The sequence below is a fragment of the Trachemys scripta genome, chromosome 2 (assembly GCF_013100865.1).
Source record: "Trachemys scripta elegans isolate TJP31775 chromosome 2, CAS_Tse_1.0, whole genome shotgun sequence".
Lineage (NCBI taxonomy): Eukaryota > Metazoa > Chordata > Testudines > Emydidae > Trachemys > Trachemys scripta.
Genome location: NC_048299.1, coordinates 140,675,936 through 140,698,023, shown reverse-complemented (window position 1 = coordinate 140,698,023; position 22,088 = coordinate 140,675,936). Strand labels below are relative to the sequence as shown.

At 55.9% G+C, this 22,088-nt stretch overlaps 1 protein-coding gene across 8 annotated transcripts in view; it reads left to right on the top strand.

Annotated features, from left to right (window-relative positions):
- The first annotated feature begins 580 nt into the window (after nt 1-580).
- The window catches only part of LOC117872815 (cytosolic purine 5'-nucleotidase-like), a 49,481-nt gene continuing 27,973 nt past the window's right edge, over nt 581-22,088 (top strand). For 2 of the 8 annotated variants that reach the window (XM_034761608.1, XM_034761606.1), the window contains exons 1-2: nt 13,045-13,184; nt 18,761-19,078. In XM_034761608.1, the coding sequence (XP_034617499.1) occupies nt 19,028-19,078 (51 nt within the window). In that variant the 5' untranslated portion in view covers nt 13,045-13,184; nt 18,761-19,027. Of the gene's footprint in view, nt 624-2,318; nt 2,494-12,963; nt 13,185-16,418; nt 16,448-18,760; nt 19,079-22,088 lie in introns of those variants that run through there. The other 6 variants (XM_034761605.1, XR_004644614.1, XR_004644613.1 and 3 more) reach the window with 6 other exon arrangements.

Genomic DNA, 22,088 nt, shown 5'->3' with positions numbered 1-22,088 from the left:
AACACCAGGCCTGCTGAGAGATAGAAGGGCAGCCTGTACTCAGCCAGGAGAGAGACCCCAAGGGAAGCAGGCATGGGAGGGGCTTGGAGCGTCCTTTAAAGGTCAGGGACAAGCTGGGAAGGGGCCAGGCTGAGCACTAAGGACAAGGCCCTAGGAGGGAAAGACAGGGCAGTTTAGGAGATGGGGCAGATAGTCCAGTTGGTTTCGGCTCCCAGGACCAGACACCCAGAGGTGAAGGTGATTGTCGGGGCTTCTGTCCCAGTGTAGATTTGATAGTGGAGAAGACTGATGCCGTAAGGGGGAAGTGAGTTACCCCAAGGTCACCCAGTGAGTTTATATCACAAATGCATACTCGGAAGGATCCAATAGAAATATGGATTTTCCAGTCTCTTCTTTCTAGGAGTCCCCAGGGCTAAGGTAAAACCCCTGCGGCCCCTCCCCATTCTGCTCACCTCCAGGATGTGCTGGAGTTTGTCTGTGCTGGGGGGGTGCTGTCAGCAGGATCGAGACCTCGTCATCCATGTTCTCTGGGCAGGCCTTGCTCAGAGCCTGCCAGCGGAGGGAGACCAGGGGTCAGGATCCTGCATTAGCACCGGTGTGCCATTGACCAAGAGCTGGCTGAGGTAAGCGCTGCCTGGCGGAGCTCGCACCCAGAAACCCTGTCCCAGGTCGGAACCCCCTCCCACACCCAAATTCCCTCCCAGACCTCACACCCAGCACCCCAACCCTCTGCCCCAGGTCGGAACCCCCTCCTGTACCCTAATCCCTCCCAGACCTCACACCCCCACCCCAATCCCCTACCCCAGCCCTGAGCCCCCTCCCGCACCCAAACTCCCTCCCAGAGTCCGCACCGCAACCCTCTGTCCCAGCCCGGATCCCCCTCTGACACCCCAACCCCCTAATCTCCAGCCCAATCCCAGAGCCCGCATCCCCACCGGAGCTCTCACCCCTCCCTGCACTCCAACCCCCAGCTCTAGCCCAGTGAAAGTGAGTGAGGGTGTAAGAGCGAACGACTGAGAGAGGTGGGCTGGGCTGGAGTGAGTGGGCGTGGGGCCTTGGGGAAGGGCATGAAAGGGGTTGGGTCAAGGGCGTTTGGTTTTGTGCAAGTAGAAAGTTGACAACCCTACTTAAGGACCTTTGAAAAGCAGCCTCCTTAGCACCGCTCCTGATACCAGGGGCCAAGGCGCCCCCGGACATGAGAACCACAATAGGCCAGAGCAAAACGCTGCGTTAGAAATCGGAGCTCAGGCTGCCAAGCGAACGATAGCTGACAGACAGGAGATGCGGGAATTAAGGTTGTGCCTTCAGCCAGCAACTGGTGTTCATCCGTTTGCACCACACACACACCTGTAGGCAGGGCCACTATTTCCTTGTCTGTCTGCCTGTTTAGCGTCTCTCGGTCCTTACTGTGCCCATCACCGTGGTGTCTGAGTGGCAAACCAAGGGTTTGACGTGTGCATATGAAACTGCCTGACTGGAAGGACGTGGTTTGGTGTGGATCAGTGACTGCTGGGGCGATTGGTGGCAGAAGGCTCTGAGGGCCTGGCTCATTCCGACCTGGCTCATTCCAATGGCTTCTACAGCTGAGAGCAGCCCAGTCTCCTGCCTGGGTCCGACGCAAACCAGGAAGTAGAGGACCACGGTTAATAAGAACAGCTCAAAAGATCATTTTCGCTGACCCAGCCCTGCACAGATTTCCAGCTTAGGTTTGCATTTTCAGCAAAAGTTCTTCTTGATTATTTTCTCCCAACCCCCTTCTGCCTCCATAATAGCCAGCCACCCCGTCAGTCGCATCCTGGGGCGCTCCAGGGACAGCGTGTGTGCGTGTATGTGTACATCTGTACATATGTGTATGTGTACATGTGTGTATGTATGCGTGTACGTGTATGTGCACATGAGTGTGTGGACATGTGAGTGTGCGTGCGTATGTGTGTACATTTACCCCAGTCAGATGTATACATCTGGATTTCCTTTGAAAGAATTTTCAAATTGAGCTGATCAAGTGCAATGGCAAAGCACCCAATTCCTCTGCCCCCCAACTGCCTTCGCTGCTTTAACGTACAACCTGCTGTGCTGGCACCTCTGACTCCTGAAAGCCCTAACGCTCCAGGGGAGCAGGCCATGCCCTGCCCTACCCTGGCTGCCCCGGGTGTTACCTCGGAGGGAATCGTTCCAGATTCCAATGGGTGGCAGGTCCAGGGAAGAGCCTTATCTGGCGGGAGGCTGTACCAGACCCGCCCGACCCAGGCAGGCTCCCAGGTACTCTCTGCTCGGGGCTGATAAGGCTCCTTAGCAGTTTCTCTCCAAACAAATTCCAGTTCAAGACACCTGAGAGCTCCACAGCAGGGCAGCATCCCCAGAGCGCAGCAGGGCGGGGGTTAGGGGGAGCAGTCGGTAGCAGCACCTGCCCCTCGTACGGCAGGAGCGAGAAGTGCCAGCCTCTCTACACAAAGCAGCAGCGTTCAGCATGGGCCAGACGTGCTGCGGTGATGGGTAAGAGAGGGCTCGGAGAGCCAGAGGGTCTGTGGGGCAGCGCTGGGCCCTTCTGCTCCGCACTAGGGCCGGGTGGTCGTGTTCAGCTGGGATTGGAACCCACCAGCACTTGTAGGTGTGAATGTGGGGCTGGAACTCAATGTGGAGCGCTACTGGGGGGAAGGGCAGAGAAACACCTGGGCTGAGACCCCAGCTCCAGGGAGACAGTCACTCCTGCCCAGCCGGGTTAAATTGCCCAGCTGTGTGACAGCACCCCCATCCCCGAGGGGTTCCCCCACCCCGGTATGTCACAGTAGGGTAATGTGCATACTGAACGGCAGGGGTTGCCAGAGACTGGCTGGGAGAGGCCTTTGGGGATGGAGGAAGCAGCACTAAGGTACATGCCAACCTCCCTACAGAGGAGGGGCCGTGCCCCACAGGTGTGGGGCAGGGAGCTGGGACACTGCGTGGTGGGTCATCGTCTGGCCCACGCCCTTCCTAGCAGGAGGCCGAGGCATTTTCTTCAGGTCACCTTCCGCTGCAGCTTGGCCACGGGCCCCCATTCCCTCTAGCCCAGCCAGGGATCCCAAGTGGGGATTGTCACGGCTGGCTCCTCCCTGCCGCCAGCAGCTCTTCACTGCCAGGGAATTCCTGAAATCCTGTGTGCTCCTCCCCCACCCACCTCCTGGGGCTGTGAGTGCCCTCCCCCGGACAGCCCCTCCCCCAAGCTCTGAGTGCCCCTGGCCAGTCCCTCCCCTCAGCCCGCCCCACTTCCTGGAAAAAGAAGAACAGGAGTACTTGTGGCACCTTAGAGACTAACAAATTTATTAGAGCATAAGCTTTCGTGGACTACAGCCCACTTCTTCGGATGCATATAGAATGGAACATATATTGAGGAGATATATATACACACATACAGAGAGCATAAACAGGTGGGAGTTGTCTTACCAACTCTGAGAGGCCAATTAATTAAGAGAAAAAAAACTTTTGAAGTGATAATCAAGCTAGGCCAGTACAGACAGTTTGATAATAGGTGTGAGAGTACTTACAAGGGGAGATAGAGTCAATGTTTGTAATGGCTCAGCCATTCCCAGTCCTTATTCAAACCGGAGTTGATTGTGTCTAGTTTGCATATCAATTCCAGCTCTGCAGTCTCTCTTTGGAGTCTGTTTTTGAATTTTTTCTGTTGTAATATAGCCACCCGCAGGTCTGTCACTGAATGACCAGACAGGTTAAAGTGTTCTCCCACTGGTTTTTGAGTATTTTGATTCCTGATGTCAGATTTGTGTCCATTAATTCTTTTGCGTAGAGACTGTCCGGTTTGGCCAATGTACATGGCAGAGGGGCATTGCTGGCACATGATGGCATATATCACATTGGTAGATGTGCAGGTGAACGAGCCCCTGATGGTATGGCTGATGTGATTAGGTCCTATGATGATGTCACTTGAATAGATATGTGGACAGAGTTGGCATCGGGGTTTGTTACAAGGATAGGTTCCTGGGTTAGTGGTTTTGTTCAGTGATGTGTGGTTGCTGGTGAGTATTTGCTTTAGGTTGGGGGGTTGTCTGTAAGCGAGGACAGGTCTGTCTCCCAAGATCTGTGAGAGTAAAGGATCATCTTTCAGGATAGGTTGTAGATCTCTGATGATGCGCTGGAGAGGTTTTAGTTGGGGGCTGAAGGTGACAGCTAGTGGTGTTCTGTTATTTTCTTTGTTGGGCCTGTCTTGTAGGAGGTGACTTCTGGGTACTCGTTTGGCTCTGTCAATCTGTTTTTTCACTTCAGCAGGTGGGTATTGTAGTTTTAAGAATGCTTGATAGAGATCTTGTAGGTGCTTGTCTCTATCCGAGGGATTGGAGCAAATGCGGTTATATCTTAGAGCTTGGCTGTAGACAATGGATCGTGTGGTGTGTCCTGGATGGAAGCTGGAGGCATGTAGGTAATTGTAGCGGTCAGTAGGTTTCCGGTATAGGGTGGTATTGATGTGACCATCGCTTATTAGCACAGTAGTGTCCAGGAAATGGACCGCTTGTGTGGATTGATCTAGGTTGAGGTTGATGGTGGGATGGAAATTATTGAAATTTTCCATGGGTCCAGATGATGAAGATGTCATCAATGTAGCGCAAGTAGAGTAGGGGCGTTAGGGGACGAGAGCTAAGGAAGCGTTGTTCTAAGTCAGCCATAAAAATGTTGGCATATTGTGGGGCCATGCGGGTACCCATAGCAGTGCCGCTGACTTGAAGGTATATATTGTCCCCAAATGTGAAATAGTTGTGGGTGAGGACAAAATCACAAAGTTCAGCCACCAGGTTAGCTGTGACATTATCAGGGATACTGTTCCTGATAGCTTGTAGTCCATCTTTGTGTGGAATATTGGTGTAGAGGGCTTCTACGTCCATAGTGGCCAGGATGGTGTTTTCTGGAAGATCACCGATGGATTGTAGTTTCCTCAGGAAGTCAGTGGTGTCTCGAAGATAGCTGGGAGTGCTGGTAGCGTAGCAACTCCCACCTGTTTATGCTCTCTGTATGTGTGTATATATATCTCCTCAATATATGTTCCATTCTATATGCATCCGAAGAAGTGGGCTGTAGTCCACGAAAGCTTATGCTCTAATAAATTTGTTAGTCTCTAAGGTGCCACAAGTACTCCTGTTCTTCTTTTTGCGGATACAGACTAACACGGCTGTTACTCTGAAACCCACTTCCTGGGGCTCTGAGTGCCCTCAGCCTGTCCCCCTCCTACACCCCGGGGCTGAGTGACCTTGGCCAACCCCCCGTCCCTTCAGGAGGAACACCCAGTACCCACCCAGCCCCCACACCTCAGGGTTCCCCTCCCTGCGGCTCTGTGGCCATACCCCCACCAGGGCCGGCTTTAGGCCAATTCAATCAATTCCCCTGAATCAGGCCCCAGGCCCAAGCCCCGGTACGGTGTACCGGCAAGAGCCAGTGCGCTGTACCAGGGTGGTCCGGCTTCCCCAGGAGGCAATTTAAAGGACCTAGGGCTCCCAGCAGGGGCCGGAGCCTCAGGCCCTTTAAATTGCCACCGGACCCCCACTGCTGGAGCCCTGGGGTAGGGCTGCGGGGCTCTGGGGGCTATTTAAAAAGTCCGGGACTCCCGCTGCCTCTACTGCCCCGGCCCTTTAAATAGCCACTGGAGCCCCGCTGCTTCCCCAGGGCTCCCGCGGCTATTTAAAGGGCCGGGGCTGTAGAAGCAGGGGAGCCCTGGGCCCTTTAAATAGCCCCCAGAGCCCTGGGATAGTGGGGGACTTGGGGGCTATTTAAAGCTGCCTCTGCTGCACCCCGTCCCCGCACCAGCCCCGCACCGCCTGCCCTGCCCGCAGCCAGCCCCGTCTCCAGCCAGCCCCACACACCCCTGTCTCCAGCCAGCCCCGCACCCCTTGCCCTGCCTGCAGCCAGACCCTACCTCCAGTGAGCCCCTGCCCAGCCTCCAGCCAGCCCCATGTCCACTGGTGCCCTGCAGTTCCCAGGGCAGTAACCCTGCACACCTGCTTCAATGAGGGGGGCAGGGAGCAGCTGGGACCCACACATGTGCACACCACTAGGGTGACCAGACAGCAAGTGTGAAAAATCGGGACAGGGGGTGGGGGATAATAGGATCCTATAAGAAAAAGACCCAAAAATCGGGACTGTCCCTATAAAATCAGGACATCTGGTCACCCTAGCACACCCCCAGGGATTGGCCGGGACCCACACTCGTGAAATGGAGCTCATTAATAACCGATCAACAGTATATATGATGCAATGTACATAATATATAATTTTATTTTTTATATAGTTATGGAAAGTAAATAATACGTGGAAGAAATGAAAGGCTTTTTTTTCCATTATTTTTTTTGTTAGTCATCCCTGCCGGGGCCCCACCAAAAATGTTCGAATTGGGCCCCGCCCTTCCTAAAGCCGGCGCTGCTGGGGGGATCCAGTGGGAAATGCCCTCCCAGGCAGAGTGACCTGGCAGAATCTGGTGCCCATAGGAGTGCTGCCCCCTGTCGCCGCTGGGATGGAAGGAGACCTTGAACTTTGCTTGTTTGCCATTTGGAGGGAATTCGTTCACCCTCACCCCATGCACCCCCCAGGATGGATCCTCCTCCAACCCACCTCCTTCCCCCCTCCTCGAGGTCCCATTGCTGAGTGCTCTGCTGCTGATGCAGTGCTGGCTGTTTGAACAGGAGCGATAAGGGGGCCAGGGCCACTGGGGGTCAGCCAGTCTGGGGGTGTGTGAGGCGGGATGAGGGATCAGCTGTGGGAAGCAGAGACTGCTGCAGATGGGCTGCTGGGGGATGAGTGGGGCTGGCGGCACTGACCTATGGGGGCAATTCAGCCCTCCTGATCCCCTGTGCCCCCTGCTTGCCTGCTCCCCACCCAGGGCAGGGAATGCACTAGCCCCTCTCCCCTGCTGGGAGTCTTCTGTGTTTTAAATGGGTTAGAGGCAATTTGGTGCCCATGAAAGCAAGAGCCTGAGAGTGCAGTGTGATGTGGGGGTAGAGACTAGCCACCCTCGCTGCCAATGCCCCTCAATCCCGACCTGCAGCCCTTCTGCTATCCCAGCCCTGGGTTCCCCACAAACAGCTCTGCTGGTGCCCCTCACTCCCGACCTGCAGCCCCCTCCCCCAAGCTGTCAGCTGATTAATTAAAAGGACCCTCCCCTGCAAATGGGCTTGGCCATAGATTTGTCAGTAACATTTCTGAGCAATAATAACCATACATGACACCCTCTGTAGCCTGGCGCTCCTGCCCCACGGCACAGTCCTGAGCCCCAGACTCACTGTTCACAGCCAGCACAGATACACCTAACACAACCATGATACAAATGGCAAACTGTGGGGCACGGACCCATATAATGGCATGATGGGGGCTGTGAACGAGTCACTCAGCCCGGGGCGCTCTCCCCTCGCAGTCAGTGCAGGCCCCAATGCCCAAGGCCAGCGCTAGGGAGCGCTGTGCTACAGGCAGTGAGGTGGGGGCTCAGTGGGGGGGATCGCCCCACACACACTCAGTGCTGTTCCCAGTGCCCCAGAGCGGCGCGGCAGGATCCTGACAGACTGTTCTGGGGTGTAAGGCCCCCACCCCAGCACTTTCCGCAGGAGTTGGGGTTCGGGCCCCATGTAGCAATTTGTGGCCAGCATGCCCCTCCAGGGATGCTGGATTCCCCTTCTCAGTGGCTGGGCTGTGTTACTGTCAGCAGCAGCCACGCTACAGCCCAGCACTGGCTGCCTTCCAGCAGGGCATGCAGTGATCTCTGAGCGCACACGGCCCACACCCTGTGTACACATGTGCACCTACACATGCAGCGCTGCAGACAACACACACCCAGCTGCACGCGCACACACACACACACAAAACACACAGGCAGTTGCATGCACCCTCCCAGAGTCTGTTTCCAAGCACGGAAGGGCTGGTGCTGACTATGGGGCTCAGAGCCCACTCCCCCCCGCCCAGTCCAGCTGGTAGCTCCTGTTTGGTTCTGTCAGGGGAGGGATGAGCCAGGCCTGATGGGGTCTGGCCCGGGGGGCTCTGGGGTATCACAAGCCACAGGCAGGCGGCCCAGGGGGCCCATTATCTGGGAGTGCCAGGTGGGTATGGCCCCTGCGATTTCCTCCATGCACGTCACAGGGTCACAGCCCTGCTGGCTCCATGACTCAGCACCCGGCCCCACCCTGCCCCAAGAGGCCTGCCCAGGGAGTTTGGCCCAGCACATGGGGCTGCAGAGCCCTGGCGTCAGCTTGCGCCATTACTAGCCTGCTCCTCAGGCCCAGCCCTCCGCCGCCAAGCAGATGTCAGGGGCAACGGGCAAGAGCAGGGTCTGACATGCTTTGGAAGGAGGGGCTCTCCCCAAACCACTGGTCAATGTACTTGAGTGGCTTAACAGTGCACCAGACTGGGATGTGGCCAGGACTCCTAGGTTCTCTCCCCAGTCCTGGGAGGGGAGTGGGTCTGGTGGGTTAGAGCCACGGCCGGCTCCAGGCACCAGATGAGAAAGCATGTGCCTGGGGCGGCATATTGTAAGGGGCAGCATTGTGGCCTGGTCTGCAGCTCCGGAGCCCCCGGCCGGCTTCCCGCTCTCCGCCAGTGCCAGCCCAGTCCTGCAGGGGCACAAACCCCGGCTTGCGGGGGCAGGAACTAGCGATCCCCGCTGCTCACAGTGCTGCCGGGCTCCCCAGGACGCGCCACTCCCCGCCGCCTGCACCGGCCTCCGCCTCCCTCGCCGCTCTGAGCCTGGCCCGGCTGTGCCGCCTTTAAAGGAGTGGCTGAGCCAGCACCTCCTGCAGCCCCCAGGGGGTCCATCTGCCCGGCCAGGAGAGACACCCCAAGGCTGGAGGGAGGAGCCCCTCTCGCCCAGCTGCGAGTGGGCTGCAGTGCCTGGCTGCCCACGGGCGGAGGGAGCGGGCGGGTGCCGCCCTTCACCCCCCTGCGAGCCACCTTGACCACCCTCCACATGCTCCCTGCGTCTGTGGTTGTTTTTTTTTTGCTTCGGCAGTCTAGCTGCCCTTTATTTTATTTTTTTGGCTTGGGGTGGCAAAAAAGCTACAGCCGGCCCTGGTTAGAGCAGGGGGGCTGGGAGCCAGGACTCCTGGGTTCTATCCTGGGCTCTGGGAGGAGAGTGGGATGTAGTGGTTAGAGCTGAGGGAGGGGGAATCAGATCTCCTGGGTTCTAGTTCTGGCTGTTGAAGGGTGGGGGCCTTAGGAAAGCCCTGTCTCTGCTGTGTGCCTCAGTTTCCCCCTATGGTCTAGCTCCTGCATGGGGGTTATAAGGCTGGAAGGGGCCCTGCAGTCTCCTGGCTGATCCGGGACAGCCCCTGAGATGCATATGGGGTTCTGCTGGTAAAGCCAAGTTCGCTCAGGGGAGGCCCATGTGCTAATGAGACCTAGTGAGCACACAGCTGCTCTGCCTCTGCAAGGAAAGGGCCCGGTGCTCACCAGTGGTGGGGGCACCACTGAGGAGCCCCCTGGGAGGTGTGCGTGCAACTTGAATGGACACAGGGATGCAAGTCACACAGACTGCAGCACAAGTGGGGCCACTAAGCATTGGGGTGAGGGGGTTTCTAACTAAAGCAAGTTGCACCTTAATCTTGTTCATAAAGCATTTGAACAGTATCTGGAGCTCGGCCCTGCAGAGCCACCGCTCAGAACCTGGGCTGGGTCAAGGGCCTTACAGGAATAGCAGCCCCACCTGACTGGATCAGACCAAGGTCCGCCAAGCCCAGTCTCCTGTCTGCGCAGGAGGGCGGGGAGGGAGCTGTGGGGTAACCGACTGTGACGAAGTGGGACTGTTCTTAATGTTTCCTCTGAATACTGTGTGGGTGCCTCAGTTTCTGGCCGACCCTCTGTTGCCTAGCAACTAATGGCCAGGCCCTTCCTCCCTTCAAGGGGATGCTAAAGGGGTGGGAGAACAAAGAGGTCAGGTGACCTCCTGGCCCAGGAAAGAGACAAAGCCGGGAGAAAGAGGGGCTGGAGGGGGTTTCAGAGTTGGAGCTACCTGGGGATTAGGAGTGAGGGCAGATGTGGGTGTCTGGCTCTCTGAACCCCATAATGGACCCGGCTGAGGGGTCCCGTTCTCTGTACCTACAAGCTCTGTTTTAGACCGTGTTCCTGTCATCTAGTAAACCTCTGTTTTACTGGCTGGCTGAGGGTCACGTCTGACTGCGAAGTGGGGGTGCAGGACCCTCTGGCTTCCCCAGGACCCCGCTGGGGCGGACTCGCTGTGGGAAGTGCACAGAGGGGCAAATGCTAAATGCTCCAAGCAGAGACCCAGGAGGTGAAGCCGTGTGAGCTTCTTGCCCTGAAGACGGTCTGCTCCGAGGGAGAGGCGGCTCCCCAATGTCGTGACTGGCTTTGTGGGGAGCAGTTCCAGAGCATCGCCCGGGCACTCCGTGACACCGCCCCCCTGTGTCGTTAGGTCTCCTGGCCCGTTAGACTGGAACAGTGAGTGAAGAGCAGGGGGATGAGTTTACCTCTGTACGCAGCATTGGTGAGCCCTACGGCCTCCGGTTCTGATGCCACATTTCAAAACGTTATTCTGTGGTCCTGCCTGGAGAGCAGGGACCAGAGCAGACGACCGTTCCTGGCCCCTTCCAGGCCTAGGCTTCTAGGAAGAAGGGGGTTAAACATTGGAGACGGGCCAGCAAAGAGCCCCCAAAGACTTGGATGGCCGGAGGAAATGCCTGAGTGCGGGAGACTTGGTCCATCTGATTAATACGTCCAGAACAGGCTAAACGTTGCCTGGATTACAGCACAGGCTGCTAAAGTCACCTAATGGAGCACGGGAGAACAAGAGCCGGCGTCCGGAAGCTGAACCAAATTGAAATTAGAAATAAGGCATATGCACAGAGTCAAGAAGGAGGTGATGGATTCTCCATGGCTTTGGCCAAGGCCCGAGGCCTTTCTGGAAGACGCTTTAGTCATTCCCAACTTTTTCCCGGCCTTCACATCTATGAACCGAGGAGTGTGAGATGGCCAGGGGAATGCCAGGGGAGCATGGACTATGGTAACAGGCTTGGCTATAGCCTCTGGGAGGCCAGAGCTCTGGTGCTGATCATAGAGAGACAGAGGGCTGTGGGGGTGGATAGCAGGGGGCTGTGTGGGATGGACGGACAGACAGAGGGCTGTGTGGGATGGATAGCAGGGGGCTGTGTGGGACAGACGGACAGACAGAGGGCTGTGTGGGATGGACAGACAGACAGGGGGCTGTGTGGGATGGATGGACAGACAGAAGGCTGTGGGGAATGGACAGATGGACAGCCTGGGGCACCCCCATCCCATGACTCTTGGGTGCCAGTTATCCAGGCTGGCTGAGACAAAACCGTGTGTCCCTCGCAGATGCTGTTTCACATCCCCCTTAGTGACTAACCAAGGAGACCTCGGGGGGCTGGTTACCCACATGTCCCCCTGGAGCAGACAGGAGACTGGGCTGGGGGGACTTTAGTCTGATCCAGTCTGGAGGGTCAGATATTCCTGCCCCAGTAAGGTCCTTGGCCCAGCCCCAGCGGTGCCTCCCAGGGCCAAGAACATAAGAATGGAGGTGTGTGGACAAAGGTCCATCCAGCCCAGTGTCCTGTCTGCTGACAGTGGCCAATGCCAGGTGCCCCAGAGGGAGTGAACAGAACAGGTAATCATCAAGTGATCTCTCTTCTGCCGTCCATCTCCACCCTCTGACAAACAGAGGCTAGGGACACCATTCCTTACCCATCCTGGCTAATAGCCATTAATGGACTTAACCTCCATGAATTTACCCAGTTCTCTTTTAAACCCTGTTATAGTCCTAGCCTTCACAACCACCTCAGGCAAGGAGTTCCACAGGTTGACTGTGCTCTGTGTGAAGAAGAACTTCCTTTTATTTGTTTTAAACCTGCTGCCTGTTTATTTCATTTGGTGGCCCCTAGTTCTTATATTATGGGAACAAGTAAATAACTTTTCCTTATTCACTTTCTCCACCCACTCATGATTTTATAGACCTCTATCATATCCCCCCTTAGTCGTCTCTTTGCCAAGCTGAAAAGTCCTAGCCTCTTTAATCTCTCCTCATATGGGACCCGTTCCAAAACCCTAATCATTTTAGTTGCCCTTTTCTGAACTTCTTCTAATGCCAAGCTCCAGATACTGTTCAAATGCTTTATGAACAGGGTCAACAAGATTTAAGTGCAACTTGCTTTAGTTAGAAACCGCCCCTCCATCTGCTCAGTGTCCCCCCTTGTGCTGCAGTGCCCGTGACTTGCATTCCCCCATCACCGCTGAAAACCCATGAGCAGCGCCGCAGAGCTGGGACAAACACTCTTCTGTTGTGTCTTATGTGATGGCTAAATTACTATCACCCCACAGCTGGATGGCAAGTTTTGAGACATCGACCTGTGGGGTGTGTACAGAGGTACCCTGGCCAGTCTCCCACCCACCTCCGGGGCTCGGTGCGCTGGATAAGGCATGCCGGGCTGGGGCTGCAGGGGGACCTGGGTTGGTACCATAAGGACAGGGAAACCAGAGACTACAGCAAAGCAGCCCTCGCTGGAGGGGAGAGATGGGGCTGCCTGGCCCAACCTGAGATCAAGAACTGCTGAAACTACACTGTGAGGGGGAGGGGAGCACCCTGGGTTGGCGGGTGGGCATGGGATGGGAGGCGCTTCAGGCTAGCAGGTGGGCATGGGATGGGGGGGATGGGCTGATGAGTGCATGTGAGATGGGTGAGGGGACATCAGGTGGGCACAGGGTGGGCAGCAGGGAGGGGAAGCCCAGGGTAGGATGGGCAAGTGGGGGGCAGTCCCAGAGGGTGGTGAGCTTGGGTCAGGCACGGGGTTGGGGAGAGCACCCTAGGGGCACTGTGTGTGTGTGTGGGGGGGGGGCCGGGCACGGGCTGAGGGCGCGCCGGGCGACAGTGGGGGGGGGGGGAGCCGTCCCCGCTGGGACGTGACCAAGCCCCGCAGTCTCCGGCAGGAAGCCCCCTCCTCACCCCGCAGCGAGCCCCGCGGACGGGCCGGGGCGGGGCGGCTGGCCCGGCCCGATAGCCGGTCAGGCGATAAAAGGCTCCACTTCCAGCTGCTCGCTCGCTCGCTCTCCTGGCCAGGGCTCACTGCACCGGCCGCGCTCATGGGCAGCCTCGCCGGGGAGCCGGACGCCGCGCTGGCCCCGCCGCAGGACGGGCCCCGGAGCGCCAAGGAGCCGGGGGGCGCCGACGGCCGCGCTCTCAAGAGGGCCTGTCAGCACCGGTAAGGAGCAGCGCGGAGCCGGGCGCCCAGAGCCGACGGGGATGGGCCCCTGCGGCGCTGGCTCGGGAACTCGGAGCTAGCGCCCGGGGCACGCCTGAAGCTCCGCTCACCAGCTCGGCGGCAGCCCGCCAGGGGCGCTTGGCCCCATCCGACTCCTCCGCGGCGCCCCGACTAACCGGGAGCCTTGCGCGGGAGTCCCATGGGGGAGGGGGAAGGCGCTGGAGCCTGCCCGCCCCCCCGGTGCAGAGCGTCCCCCCCTCCGGGGCTGGCTAGTGACTCCCCAGCAAACCTGCCCCCCCCCCCAGCTTCATTAAAACAAACCTTGAAATCCAAAGGAGCAGAGTGGGGTGGCACTGCCAGACCTGCCAGTGCCTGGCCTGTCTCTGGTACAGCTGGGCCCTGATCTCAGTTGGTCTCTAGGTGCTGCTGTAATGTCCAGGACTCTCAGAGCTGGATCTAGGTAACCAGACCTGAGCACCCAAGGGAGTGTGTGGATTGTGAGCAGTAGCTCTCTGAATACCCTGAGGGTGCTGCGGTCGGGAGCTGTGTCTGGCTTGGGTGGGCTGGGGGAGGGGGTGAACTTATGCCAGGCACAATGGAGGTCATTATAGTTATCCCTGTTGTGCTGGTGGGGAAACTGAGGCCCCATGAGGGAAAGTGACTGCATGAGGCTGTTGGCAGAGCTGGGAATAAAACCCAGGTTACCTGTGCCTCAGGCCACCTGGGCCCCAGGCCAGCACTCTCTCCACTAGGCCATGCTGCCTGACTTGTTGCTAATGATTTTAACCTCCTTTGCCCTGGGTGTAAGTGATGACACAAGGTGCAGCGTGAGAGCATCCAGCTCGGGCTTCCAGTCAGGACAGCTCAGCGAGAACAAGTCTCTCCATTCTTTAAAGCGCCCATCACTGTGAGATGCCGTAGTAGCCACTGTATCTAGACTCTCCCCAATCTGTGACCTCTTGAGACCTGTGAATTCCTCTAGCCCCTAGATTGCCAAGGCCTTTAAAGTAGGGTCAGTATCCCTGTTTAATTGATGGGGAAACTGAGGCACAGAGTCACAGGATTTGCCCTAGGTTGGCTGGTGAGTCAATGGCAGAGCTGGGCCTGCCCTCCCCATGTGGCAGGCATAAGCCTGGGTACAAAGCATTGCCTCTGAGTGCAGCGAAGAAGGGTTAAAAGGCCCCAGCCCCACAATCTGATCAGAGGACAGAGCAGATGCACCTGGTGCAGCTGAGCCTACTGGGCAGAGATCTGGGAGGGGGCAGATCTTGGGAGTGGGGGAGGTGGGGGTAGGGGGACTGGGGGCCATTCCAAGAAGCGGGGGCCAAGAACAACCCAGTCTCTGGGTCCATTGGACAGTTCTGTGACTGTCACCAGGGGGATCCAATCCTTCCCTCCCCAGGATTGAGCTCCCCAAGGGCATCCTGAGACACGGGGCCTGCTCCCGCTGAGTCACTGGGAGCTCTGCCATGGGCATCAGCTGGTGCTGGTGGGTGCTGATCTCTCACAAATTCCCTTGGGCACCCTAGATGCCAAGGCAGCCATTGCCTGAGACCTCTGGGGCGTCTCTATGGTGCACGCCCCATTTCAAAAGGCGTTTTTCTGCTCTAATAATTTGTATTGTCTCATGCTGGCCTCTATTGCCCATCTTAAAGGGCCAGTGCCCATACCGCTGCCTCTTCCAGGCCAGATCTTTCTTCCTTAGATGCCCAAGAAATGCCCCCCTCCTCCAGGATCAAACACAGACAGCAGAGTGTGTGTGTGTGGGGGGGGGAGTGAGCAGACCCAAAGCACCAGAGCAAAAGGAAATGTCCTGAGGGGGCTCTAGAGGGCTCAGACAGATGCCAAAGGGTTCCATGCGCCCGGCAGGGCTCGCCATGGCAGGGTCTGAGGAGTTGTCAGCCTAGCAGCACCCAAATCAGGGGCACAATGTAGGCCAGTGGCTCACCTGTGAGCCTGAGGCATGGGAGACCTGGGTTTCCGTTCCCTGCTCTGCTCAGGCTGCTGCTGCTCTGTGCCTCAGTTTCCCCATCTGTAAAATGGGAGTGGGGGTGCTATTCTGACCCACTACAAGATCTGTGATTGAAAAGCACTGCATGACGGAAGTGGGGTGTGCAGAAAAGCAGGGATTCAGCCTGGTTCTCTGTGTGGGGCACAGTGTTTCCTCCTCAGTGACAGCACCTCCTCCCTGGACACAGAATTTGCCTGTTCCCCTTTGCTTCCTGACTGCATGGGAGGCTGCCCTCTCTGAGCGCAACCTGGCTTCGTTCCTCTGGGGAGTATGGGGAGGTGGGGGCTGTTTGAAAGAGGGCGATTCTCCGGGAGTTTTGCTGAAAGTTTTCTGCCCTCATCTCTGCTGACAGCTACATTCTCAGCTAATAAAAAAGGACCGCAAAATCCAACCAGTAATCCTAAGTATTTCTCTTCCACAGCTACCTATTGCAGCAAATCTCTGAGGGGGGGAATGAGGGGTGGAGGGGAATATAGTGAATGAAAGAGGGAAGGGGAACACACACGTGCAGGGCAGCGTAGGGAGGTGTAAGTGGGAGAGGGAATTTGGGGTGGAAACTCCAGCAGTTTTGCCCTGCGCTGGTGAAACGAAGCCACTGGAGACCTATTTGAACTGTTCTGTCTCCTTTGTGCTGGCCTGCAGCACCGTGTGGGTGAATCCGGCCGTTAAACGATGTATTTAAGAAAATGGTTTAAAGCTAATGCTTCATTTCTTCAAATCCTCCAAAATATCCTGCGGTAACGTTCAGGTTGGGTTTCTCGTTCAGTGTTTGTGTGTGAAACTATCAGTGAAAAACGCTGAGCGCTTCAGTGCAGGGACTGTTCTTCGTTGCCAGGTACAGAGCCTAGCCTGGTGGGGTCTCCATTTCAGTGGCAGCCTCTAGGGCAGGGGTGGGCAAACTACGGCCCCGCGGGCCACATCCGGCCCGCCAGCTGATTTAATCCAGCCTGCCAGTGCCTTCTGGGGAGCAGGGTCTGGGGCTTGCCCCGCTCCAGCTGGGGAGCAGGGTCGGGGGCCACTCCATGCACCACTGCTCTCAGAAACAATGGCATGTCCCCCCTCCAGCTCCTATGTTTAGGAGTAGCCAGGGGGCTCTGCGTGCTGCCCCATCCACAGGCGCCACCCCTGCAGCTCTTATTGGCCAGGAATTGCGGCCAATGGGAGCTGACTGTGCACGGGGCAGCACACAGAGCTGCCTGGCCATGCCAGAGCCGGAGTGGGGACATGACGCTGCTTCTGGGAGCTGCTTGAGGTAAGCGCTGCCCAGAGCCTGCACCCCTGACCCCCTCCCGTGCCCCTGCCCCAGCCTGATCCCCCTTCTGCCCTCTGAACCCCTCAGTCCCAGCCCGGAGTATCCTCCTGCACCCCAAGCCCCTCAGCCCCAGCTGAACCCTTCACCCCCCCCCGCACCCCAACCATCTGCACCAGCCCAGAGCCCCCTCCCACATCTTGAACTCCTCTTTTTTGGCCCCACCCCAGAGCCCTCACCCCCTCCTGAACCCCAACCCCAATTTTGTGAGCGTTCATGGCCCACCATACAATTTCTATACCCAGATGTGGTCCTTGGGCCAAAAAGTTTGCCCACTCCTGCTCTAGGGGCTACAAAGAGTGAGAGGGGCATGGGTTCTTTGCAAGAAACCAGCAGCCAGGCAGGACAGTGGAGGATCATGTTACAGAGCTATGTAATAAAGCTAAGCCATGTGGAATGGCCCAGTCAGCAGGTGGACTAATGAGACCAAATTATCCAAGGCATAAGTGATAACCAGGTCAAAACAAAGTTATTGGGAGAGATTGTGTTAACGTGACAAAGACTGATGAAAAAGCGTGTCCCGCAAGCAAAGCATTCAGATGGAAAAGAACTGAATTGCATCTCCTTCCAAACACTTCCCAAGGCCAAAAGACAGACCAGGGAAGGGCAGAGACCAGCTTGATTTGCAATCAATGCAGAGGCGATTGCAATGCAATGCAGAGGTCTCCAGAAGAAGCCAAGTGTTTGTGCTTGCAACAAAAGCAAACATGTTGCAAGTGCATGTTGCTCTCTGTCCATATTGCAAAGAGAGAAAATCAAAATGTGTTAATGATTGTGCAGTTGGTGCAAAAGCAATGCGAGGTTCTGCAGCACCTTGGCTTGCGATGGAGGAAAGACATGGACAAAGAATGGATTCCAAACCAGTTACTAGAACTGAGTCTGCATATACTAACTCATCAGTGAATGCCCTGTAGAAATAAAAACCTCAGCTAGTTGGTGGGGGGACCTTCCCCAGCGTGTAGCTAATGGGCGATATGTTGGGATGTTTCCAGTACTGCCAATGCAAAACAGACAAAAATCATGACTCTAGCCCCCAGAATCCTGAGATTATCTTAAAAAATCATGAGATTGTGTGATCTTTTTCTTTGCTTTCTGGCCTTTAGAGCATGCTTGGTTTGCATTCCCCAGCTCTTCTTTGCAGTGGCGAGAGCTGGAAACTTTTTTAAATGCAAGTTGAGTCTTGCGATTCTGGGATCGGGGGCTTTCAGATAAACGCTAAAGACTGTGAGGCTGAATCCTGCATCTTCTATGCCAGTTGGTGTGGGGGGTTGGGGTACATAGGGGATCCTGAGCAGGCTGGGGTCTGTGCCCCTGTGCCAAGGAAATGCTGCTCTGACGCAGTATGCAGCCGTTTCATCACCTTGGCTTTGTTGCACGGGCCGCTGGGTGAGGCTGATAAGAGAGTTCAATGAATCACATGTCCCAGCTGTTTGCAGAGAGAGCCCTGGAGATTACACAAGGCTCTGACGCATGATTGGGGTGCAGGGTGTCTCCCCCTGGCTGGGGGGGGGGTGCTGGGAGTGGGGTCACGGGACCTCTGGATTTGTTCTTTTTCCCAGCATGCAGAGGGTGGCATGGGACCTTGTTGAACGGGGCACTGGCTCGGCACCTCCAAGTCCTGCCGCACTGTATCCTCAAATGCTACTAAAGCCAATGGGTGTTTCACCACCCTCTGTCCCCTCACCAGCATCTGCGGCCTTGGGTGAGCTGGCTGGGTGGGGATGAGCTTCATGGCAGGATCCTGCCTCCCTGCAATGCCCGTGGCAGCCCCTCCTGGCATAAGTGGGTGTCTCGCTGCTCAGGACTGAGAAGAGCGACCTCACACACCCTGTGGTCTCACACGGCCCTCACTGGCTTTCATCGGGCTGCAGGGCCCTGTTTGCTCCTCCGGTCCCAGCGCTGCCCACAGAGAGCCTAGCTCAGCAACTGCGTCACCACGCTTCTACGCGCATGTTCATCCCGAGGGGTCCTGGAGCGCCCGCTGCCCAGTTCAGCTCTTGTTTGGTGGGCCCCAGGTCAGTATTCAGCCCACTGCGAGTGATGGTTGCACTGCCATGCTAGGGCCCCTTCTCAGGCCCAGGGAACTGCTGGGTCTCAGTGGCCAGCTCAGGCCTCGGCCTCAGGCAGAAGCTGCTGATGGGGGAGCAGGCGATCACTGGAAATTGTACAGTTTTGTGTCCTCAACCAATGGAATCCACTTTAAAAACAATGAATGTTTGTAACAATGAAATGTTTCCTTTTGTTCTGTCTGTACAGTACCTGGCGCAGTGGGGCTGTGGTGCATAACCAGGGCTTATGGGTGCTAACAGAATATAAACAATGCTAATAAGTGACAGCAAGAATAAGCCGCACCTTCCTTCTCCAAAAGCCTCACTGCTTGAGCTCAAGGAGAATCTCTGGGAGCAGTGAACAGTATTGGGCCTATGCCACGTAGGCAAACAGGTTACCTTCCATTAGATGAAAGGAGATCTGCCTCTTACTTACACATGCCAGTCCTCTGTCAAGCCAGCCATTGAGAGATGAATGCTGCAGCTCCTCTTCTGCACATCCAGAAGGATCATAGGCAGAGAAGAGGTGAGGTCTGTGTTCCCACAGCTATGACACCAGTCTGCCCAGGAAAGCAACAGTGACAATTCGTAGGGTTCTAGGACCAGAATCTGGCCTCTTGCATAACCTAGGCCAGAGAACCTTGCACAAGGAAATAACCGCCAGACTGGGTCAGACCAAGGGTCCATCTAGCCTAGTATCCTGTCTTCTGATAGTGGCCAATGCCAGGTGCCCCAGAGGGAATGAACAGAACAGGGAATCAAGTGATTCATCCCCTGTTGCTCAGGGGAGGGATAGCTCAGTGGTTTGAGCATTGGCCTGCTTAAACCCAGGGTTGTGAGCTCAATCCTTGAGGGGGCTATTTAGGGAACTGTGGTAAAAATCTGTCTGAGGATTGGTCCTGCTGGGAGCAGGGGATTGGACTAGATGACCTCCTGAGGTCCCTTCTAACCTGGATATTCTATTCCCAGCTTCTGGTAAACAGAGGCTAGGGACACCATCCTGGCTAATAGCCATTGCTGGACCTATTCTCCATGAAATCACACAACAATTCCTGCATCAAACCTATAACTTCTGTCTGAACTAGAGCATATCATTAGACAGAGACTTCAAGTGATGGAGAATGCATACAGGCAAGTTGTTAAAAACTTGTGCTTTTTCTAGTCTGAATTAATCTAGCTTCAGCTTCCAGCACTTGAATCTCATTAGGATGTTTTCTGCTAGATTAAAGAGCCATCTGCTATCAGATCTTTTTCTCATGTAGGCACTTAGAGTGTAATGCAGTGACACTGAAAAGGATGGAGGAGTCCTGGTAGATCAGTTGGACTTGCGTTCTTGTTCAGAGGTGCATGACCTTGTATTTGGCTATATTAAAACCAAGGTTGTTCAAAGGAGCCCATTTTATTAGGTGATCCAGAACAGTCTGTTTTCAGAGTAGCAGCCGTGTTAGTCTGTATCAGCAAAAAGAACGAGGTGTTCTTGTGGCACCTTAGAGACTAACACATTTATTTGAGCATAAGCTTTCGTGGGCTACAGCCCACTTCTTCGGATGCCTGCCTGTATAATCTGTATACAGTCTGTTTAATCTGTCCCCATCATTAATTACTGATCCACCAGTTTGTGTCCTCTGCAAACTTTACAAGCCATGATTGTCTTCTTCCGGAACATTGATAAAGATTTTGAATTGCAGTGGGCCAAGAGCAGATGCCTATGGCCTCCCCATTAGACAATTTCCCATTTACAATTACTTTTGAGATCTATCAGTAAGCCAGTTTTTAATCTATTTAACATGGGCTGCATTGGTTCTCTCCGGTGCTAAAATGTTTATATCAGAATGTCAAGTGGGACTTGGTTAAATATCTTACAAAGGTAATCTATTCTATCGATACAGTGACCTTTATCAACCAAACCTGTGAACTCGTTTAAAAAATAAAGCCCACAAGACTTATTTCTCATAAAACCATGTTGATTGGCATTAATTGTGTGCCTAATCTTTATTGATTGTATCCCTTAATAAATTTTCCATGATTTTGCCAAGAATTGATGTCTGACCATAAAGGCATCAGCAGCACTTACCCTGCCCTCCATGGAGTAGACCTGCTCCTTCTCACTACTCACCAGCTCTCTGTCTGATCCTTTGCTCCTGCAGATCAGAGCCAAATGCAAAGTGAACACCTCCTCCACACGCTGGGGAGGGAAATCTGCACAGTGAGCAGAAAGCCTCCCCCAACCCCCGTTGTTTTCCATCAATGCCCAGCGCAGCTCCGCTCCTGTTGTGCTGGCGAGGAGGGTGGCGCGAGTGTTCGTGCCTCCCAGATGTGCAACGCTCCTGTGGCAGCAGCCATTGAAAGCTGGGATCTGGCAACAGCTTCCAGATATGCTGCCTTGGTTGCCTCTCGCCCCTGGGCCTGTCCTCATGCAGCTGCCTCTGGGGAGGGGTGTCTCTTCTGAACACCTTGTGGTGCAGGAGGCTCTGATTTAGGGGGCCCCCACCTCCTTTCTCCTCAGAGCAGCTGGATTCTTGCCTCTTCATGCCACCCTGCTCCCCATGAACAAGCTGGTTGATTCCCTTCAACTCTGCTGGGAGCCAGAGACTGGGAACAGGGCTGGGAGCTGGTAGGTTTAAGGCACTTCCACTCTCCGCGGCTGGCCGGTGTTTATCACCTCAGGAAATTTTAGCGGGAACGCCTGCCCATGGGCCACCTGGAAATCGTTTGATGCCAGGGTGGCGCCGCTGTGAGGGGCACAGACCCCAGGGCTGCCTCATCTCCCTCTGCTGGGGTCAGGGCGGGAGCTGGGCCCCTCCCCCAGAGGCAGCACACTGGCTAGGGGCTCAGCACATTTGCTTTCATTGCACCTCCTCGTGGAATTCCTGCTCCCCCCGATTTATTAGGCTGTTGCTGGGCTAGACATGGCCTGTCCCACTGCTGAGCGGGTCCACTCTGCCTGGCTACAGAGCTCGAGGCTAGTCCAGCCCTGGCTCGTTAGCTCAAGCTGTAGTTGCTCCGGCTGTTAACTCCAGAGGCCCCAGGGCCAGGGGGCTGATGGACCTGGGCTTCTCTGAGTTTCTAGGGCAGATTCCAGCTGCCCACGCAGCTCCTTTACCCTGCCCTAAGGAAATGCGCCCCGTGCAGCTGCTCCCCCTACATCTCCTTGCGAGGGCAGTGGCTGGGGTGGCAGCTGCTCTAGTGGATGTCGGGTCCCTGGACCGTCCCCCTGTCCCGGGGCGCTGACGCTGGGTTTTCGAAGGGACTGAAGAGTGAAGGCTGCACCTGCCCTCCAAAGTCCATTAGCTATTTTGGAAATCTTACGCCTCAATAACAACGCCCAGCTCTTATTGCCAGCAGCAGCATTCCCACCCTACAGATGGGGAAACTGAGGCACGGGGCAGTGACAGGATTTGCCCAAGGTCACCCAGCAGGCCCGTGGCAGAGCCAAGAATAATCTATAGGTCTCCTGAGCCCCAGTCTAGTGCTGTACCCGCTGGGCTAAACTGCCCAGCTCTCCTGCCAGGTGCAGGGCAGGCTCCAGCCCTGGG